Here is a 6,930-nt window from a genome sequence, read left to right as displayed (position 1 = left end):
CTCCTCCCAGCTGCATCGCAGTACGGACAAGGGCCGTGTGGGTGCGCTGGCTCTCCAGGGCCGTGCGGGCCATGACGTAACACAGCTCCTGCTCCTCTCTGAGGCTCACCGTCTTCCCACACACACACATACCCCTTCAGGTCTTGCCTGCTCCAGCCAGCCCCATGAGGCTGCCAGGTGCAGGAATTGGAGCCTACTAGCCATAGCAAGGCTTCCTTCAGCTCTTCCCAAACTAGACCTGACCTTGCGCCAACATCCTGTTCCACCGGGATAGGCATAGTTCAGTCCCGGACCAGCAACAGCCAGCAGCAGGAGCAGCTGGAGCATTCCCCGATGCATAGCAGGGGAGTGGGCAGGCAGGGCACAACGTGGATCCCAGCCCGCCATCCATGCCCTGCCAGGCCAGTGTTGGACTCTGGAAGTGCCCTGGGTCTCCACTCTCCAGACCTTCCCTGAGGCTGTTTGCTATGATGGAGATACCCTGTCACCCTTCCTTCTGTGCTTGGTGGGCTCCTACTCACACTTCAAGGCCCACTCACCAGTCACCACGCTCTCAGGCAGAGGAGGACCTCCATTTTCCAGGTTCCTTGATCCCAGGCGGCACCACTTCCACACTCAGCACACTGTACCCAGATGGTGTCTGATGGGTTTGTTACATCGCCCCTGCCCAGCACAGTGGACATCCCTTCTCTGTCCCCGGTACCTGGCACAAGGTCATTGGCCTTGAGGGACAGTGGCAGCAGGCAACAGTGCACACATAACATGAGCATTCTAAGACAGCCCAAATGAGGGTGCCCTGGAGGGATGTCCTTGGGAAGAGGGGCCATGGGGAAAGGACCTAGCTGTGGAAGCGATCCACCTTTTCCAAAGAAGGGCAAGACGGTTGTCCCATCGCTGGCTGTGAGACCTTAGTTGGAAGCCATGGAGCCACTTCTCCAGGCCTGAGAGGTGAGATAGTGCCACCAGATCTCCTGGGCTGGGGCTCCAGCAGCTCACAACGGTGCCTTCCCTCCCCTAAGGGCCCACTGGGACAGACCCCCATGGGCCACACACCTCACCTTTCTCCAGATGCCCCCCCACCCCCTGCCAACCAGCCTTTCAGTCCATGGGACTCTTATCCCCAGACCATCCTGTATGCCCCAACCTCCCCACTTCCCAGATCCTTGGGTCACGTCCTCTATGATAGAAGTCAGTCGTCCTCTCTGCATAAAGATCTTGACAAAACCCCAGCTCTGGTCAAACCTAAATCATCTACCCACTGCCTGCCTTTGACCAAGCAGCTGCTCTTTCCGGAGCAAAATACTCTCTGCATCGACTGGCCTTGCTCTAAATTCGTGACCACAAATCTCCAAACTTCCCTAGTTCGTTCACTTTCCCACTTGTTAAAATTGGCATCCCTCCCTCCCTCCCTCTCCAACCTCCCAGCCGCTCCTCCGCCCCCCAGGCTGTGACTCCACCTGGTACTTAGGGGGAAACGGAAGTCCAGGCAGGAACTCACCCCCTCTCCCGACGCCTGCCTGCATCTGACCTCAAACTCTCTTTGCTGATTGACGGGCAAGTCCTCAGCCTGTGCCCTGGAGCCCAACCCCTCTCATCTCACCCCAGGGTTCCCCTGCTTCAGTTATCCCCCCTTATGGTCACTGCCTCTATTCTACAAAGCCAGCCCCACCCCTTAGAAGCCCCCCGCCCAGCCCTGTCCCCTTTCTGCTGCCTCCCATAGCCTCCTCACCTTCTCCTTAACCCCCGCAGGGCATCTGCAGACCCTCCACCAGGGTCTTCTGTGGGTGCCCTACTGCACATCACCAAGCACTAGGCTTGTTCTGCCCTCTTTCTCAGCAGCACTTGGCATAGCAGCCCTTACCCCGGAACACTCACAGTGATCACCTTGAAAACCACTCTGCAGCCTTTTCTTCTCCCAAACTCTGAAATCAGAGGTTCTTGCTAAGAGTGATTCTCTCCCCCCGTCTAAAGGACGTTCGGCAATGTCTGGAATACAGGGAGGGGGCCGCTACTGGCATCTGTGAGTAGGAGCCAAAGATGCTGTCAAACGTCCTGCAAGGTTCAGGACCGCCCCCACCACAAAGAATTACCAGGTACAAAATGCTGAAACACTAAAATTAAGAAATGCTGCTCTAAATGCAGCACCCTAGCTCGGTCTGGGGATCCTTCCTCTTCTACACCCATGACTCCCCTCCAGATGCGATAGCACTTCCCCAGGCACCTCCTGACCTGCTCTCCCTGCTGAACTCCAGGTTCCTTCAGCTCACCTACTTGCTGACCCCTTTGGACACCTCAGACCTGACATACCCATTTGCCCCAGCCCTGCCTTGCTTGCCCCAAGGTCCTCAGTACTGGATTCTCAGTGAACGGTGCAGCTCCCCACCCAGAGCCTGTGCCCTCACCCCACACATGCAATCACAAGTGGGGCCACTGTGACCCCTAAACACTCCAAAAGGACCTGCTCCTGTCCATCGCTGTAGCCCCTCTCCCTTACACAACTGCAGTGGCTTCCCAGCTGTTCTGCTTCCAGCCCATTCTCCAGAATGCATCAAGGACTTTTAAAACCTGAAGTCAGATGTGGCACCATCTTCCTTCAAACCTTCCAGGGGCTGCCGCCTGTTGCTTGTGGACTTGGCTGTGGCCCCCTCCCTATGTCAGTTACACAGACCCGACACACCTTGCTTTTCCCTGCCTCAGGGCCTTTGCACTGGCTACTCAGTTCCTGAATTTTCATAGGCAGCCTCCTGCCATTTAGGGCTAGGCTGAAATGTCACATCCTCAGAGGGGCCCTTCCTAACCAGCAGCCTAATGGGGTGCTCCCCTCTGCCATCATTTGCCAATGCCAGATGTTTTCTGGTTTGCTGACTTATTCTCCAACCCTCCCCACCCTGAATAAGCTCCATGAGAAGAGGAACCCGCCTTGCTCACTGCTATTCCCAGCAGAACAGAGACTGCCTAGTATGTTGGATGAGTGAACAAATTGCACCTACACAGCTACATGGTCGGTGACTGAGGAGGTGAACAGGTCACAGATCCCTGGGAGGGGATGGCTAGCTGCCTGGGCTTGGTTAACACCCCGGGGCCCTGTACCCTTCCCACCACTCAGGCTGGGGCTCAAAGGACAACTTTGTCCCTGCCCTCCCCTTAAGCCACCAGGCTCAGACAAGTGGCATCTTTAAGAGAACCCAGGATCACAGACTAAGAGCCAAATCCTAATGGAGGCTGGTGATGGGTGACCCGAGAGCCAGGGGCCTCCCTGGGCATGAAGTACAGCACCTCCTTCCACCCAGCAGCAGAGGCCGAGGGAGTGCCAGCCTCTGTCCTTGATAAATGGGGCACTGCATGTACTGCCTCTGTCCTAGGGCTGCCTCAAGGTCTCTGCCTGGGAGCCTCCCAGCAGGGCTGTCCCCTACTCCTAGGGGCATGGCCAGAGTCCCTATCCACTCTACACTCACCCAGACCCCACTCCCCCAGCCAGGAACAAGAGGAGGAACAGCACCTCCCCGCAGTCCTTCCCTTGTGCTAATGCCCAGGACTGGGCCGCTGTTCAGTCTCAGGATTCGTGACTCACGACTGAAACCCAAGGCCGACTGAAGGTAGAGGCCACAGTGTCCCCAGTGCAGCCCCAGCATTGACCCTCCAGAAGGCTGGCAAACAGCAACCTCTCCCCAGAGCTTGGGAACTCCAAGCTTCAGCCCTGCACTGCTGCTTCTTGGCCAGGACCCCTGGAGCACTCACTGAAGTCTTTGTCTTCCCTGGAAGGTGGGAGAGTCACCTGGGGCCCCAGAGGGCAAGGGGCGTTAAAGGCACACAAGAGGCAGGAAGGTCAGCACAGCACACTCCACTTTATTATCTCCCCGAACATGTGGGCCTCCTACCCGCTTCCACCCCAAGCAGGCCTTCCTTGACCCTCTGAAAGGCCACCAAAACAGTACCCTTGGGGACTGAGGGGGCCTCTGGCCCAGGCCCACTCACTGGCACCCTGGATGCTTTCTTCATGCCTGAGACAAACCTCACGGGGAAAGCCAGGAGCTGGGGCAGAGCAGAACTGGGGCCTGCCTGGAGGAGGCCAGGCCAGGTAACCCCAGCCCTTTCTCCTTCCTGGGCTGCGCCCGGCTGAGCTCCAGGGAATAGCGGTCTGGGGTAGAGACAACCGAGTCCTCTGTTCAGAGGCCAGCTGGGGTTCCCATTGTGCAATCGGGGGCGGGGGGCACGTCTTTCTCTTCTCCCCGATGGTGGCAGCCCTTGGCCCAGCACCTTCCTGCTCTGCAGGGCATTGAGTTGGGCTCTCAAAGCCTCCTGGAGAGAAGGGCTGGAGGCCACACCACCGCAGAACATCCCCCATACTTGGGCATGTTGGGTGGGATGGGAGGCTGTTCCCAGGGTCCCAGCCACAGGGTTACCCCGAGGGAGAGGTAGGGACACCATTAGTCTATGCTGGGGGGCAGGGCCTCAGGCACAGGAGGGATTCCAGGGTTCTGCATGACTGGAACCTACTTCTTCCCCACCCCTTCCAGGACCCGTCCCTGGAGAATGTCACCTCCCATTCCCAGCATCTTCCAGGGCTGGGGCAAAAGTCAAGAGCAGGCAGAGCCAGGCCTGCCTTCCCCTATGGCAGAGCTAGAAGAACCCCTGGCCCTAGGAGCCCTTAGGGGAACACGGTGAAGAGAGACGGGAAGAGGCCCGGCCCTCTGAGATGGGGTGGTAGGTTGGGGCTGGAAGACTGTGTGGCCCAGGGGAGCCAAGAGGTAGACGACTCAGCTCCACTGGGCAGAGGACGCCCTCCCTACCTGGGGACAGAAGCCACAGGCTTAATCTTTGGACCTCCCCTTGAAATGATTTCCAGGTACACAGCCCCCTGGCAGAGCTGGGCTTCCCTGGACAGAGACTGGCTGGATTCCCGCTTCTGAAGATGGGGCTGTGGGCTCAGTGGATGCTCCAGCCAGCCAGGACTGCTCCTGAGCAATACCGGCGGCACCTGCTCCAGGCCTTGACCTCGGGGAGGAAGCCAGGGTCTGAGGCTGCCTTGCCGAGGCCTCCGCACTGAGCTTTTTCAGGACAGGGGACTCCCACCCACGTGGGCTCTCCCCAGGCCCCACGGGAACGGGCTGGCCTCCCGCACTGGAACCACTGGGGTTGGGGCTCCTGGATTCCGCTGACAGTGCCTCCAGAAGCTGCTGCAGGGATGGGGAGGTCAGAGCGGGGCTCCTGCCAGTGCTGTGGGCTTGAGACCCTGCAACAGGACAGACAGGAGGTACAGCCTCAGAACTGGAGGATGACATGTGGCCCGGCTGGGCGGAGCCAGAGCTGGCTTTAGCGTTACTCACAGGGACGAGGAGCCTGGCTCACCGGAGTGGTGCCCACCCATGCCACCGCCTAATGCCTCTAATACTGGATTCCCACACTACCAGAGACCAGGACAATGAAGCCATCCCATCTCTTCCCTGCCTAGCCCCCGAAGTCACCATCAGAACGTTAGGCCACTCAGGCTTCTACCACTGCCTCATTCACACCCGAGACTGCCGGGACAGTTAAGTCGCCTGAACCAACACCAAAGCGCCTGCCTTCCGGACCCTTCACCCAGGCTGCTCTGCCTGCGGCCATACCCCACCACTTGCCCCGAACCCAGCACCTGCCCTAGAACCGTTCCTGCACTTAACGGCCACATCCAAACCCTACACTGTGCCAGGAGGTAGGCTGGGGCTTCCTTCTGCACTGTCATGCCAGACTACGACTGTACCCCACCTCTTTGTGGGCACTCTTCCTCATTTAAGCCCATGCTCCCTGGCTGGCCCCAGCCCCTCAGCACTGCCTCTCATCCCAGTTCCTTCTGCACACGCAGCAAGGGCTTCACCAGGAGCCTCTTCCCTCAGCTGACCCTGACCAAATCCTCATTGCCACGCTTCAGCTGGCGACTCTTCTACCAGGTCCTGTCAGCCGCACAGCCCACACCTCCCTCTGGATCTGGTCAACACCAGGAGCTCCCACCCCTGCAGCCCGTTCCTGGGGGCCACCTTCCACAGTGCCCCCTCCACCTGTGCACACTGAGGGAGCACGGCTCTGCAGACACTCCGCAGGCCCAGCATCTTCCTACAGCAGCCCTCCGCACTTCAGATCACTCCCACCTACACAGGCTCCACAGCCCCCATGGCCGTCGGCCCCTCAGAGGCAGCCTCAACCCCCTTTCCCCACCATCACACCTGCCACCACACCCAGTCCTAGAGCGCTGGCATCCCCCCCTCTACCAGGCATCTCCCACTCCACTCTTCAGTCAGCAGAGGCACATCTTCTCCTTTATTTCCATCCCCCTCTCCCTACCTCTGGTGGCCTCACCTCTGTGTAACAGAGGCCCCCGCATCCGTACGTCAAGATCCTCCTGCAGACTTGGGTCTATTCCTGTCTTCTTCCTTCCCACTAGATCCAAGGAAGTGCCTCAGCTCCCATCACAGGCAGCCTTTTTCCAAACATTCTGGGTGTCCTTTCTCCCCGCCGTATCCACCCCTCTCTTCCGGCAGGTCATGGTTCCAGCATCCGAATGCACCTCATGCTCACCATCCTGATAGACCCATCCCTTGACCACAGGCCTTTCCACCACCTCCCAATTCCCTAGTCATGGTAGTCAAACCTCTAGAAAAATTACATACAAGGCTAGGCACGGTGGCTCACATCTAATCCCAGTACTTTGGGAGGCTGAGGGAGGCGGATCACTAGAGGTCAGGAGTTCAAGACCAGCCTGGCCAACATGGTAAAACCTTGTCTCTACTAAAAATATAAAACGTAGCCAGCATGGTGGTGCTCACCTGTAATCCTAGCTACTCGGGAGGCTGAGGCACACAAGACTCCATCTCAACAAAAGAAATTACACACAAATTTCTTATTACATCTATTCTTTAGGGGTTTTTAGAAGATACTTAGTGCAGTAAAAAAAAA

At 58.1% G+C, this 6,930-nt stretch overlaps 1 protein-coding gene across 1 annotated transcript in view; it reads right to left on the bottom strand.

Annotated features, from left to right (window-relative positions):
• Positions 1 to 4,811: 4,811 nt before the first annotated feature.
• The window catches only part of ASTL (astacin-like metallo-endopeptidase (M12 family)), a 15,113-nt gene continuing 12,994 nt past the window's right edge, over positions 4,812 to 6,930 (bottom strand). The window contains exon 9 of the mRNA XM_011969654.1: positions 4,812 to 5,233. Within this exon, the coding sequence (XP_011825044.1) occupies positions 4,812 to 5,233 (422 nt within the window). The remainder of the gene's footprint in view (positions 5,234 to 6,930) is intronic.

This window comes from Mandrillus leucophaeus, unplaced genomic scaffold (genome assembly GCF_000951045.1).
Source record: "Mandrillus leucophaeus isolate KB7577 unplaced genomic scaffold, Mleu.le_1.0 Scaffold9, whole genome shotgun sequence".
NCBI classification, from domain to species: domain Eukaryota; kingdom Metazoa; phylum Chordata; class Mammalia; order Primates; family Cercopithecidae; genus Mandrillus; species Mandrillus leucophaeus.
This window is presented reverse-complemented; position numbering and strand designations above follow the sequence as displayed.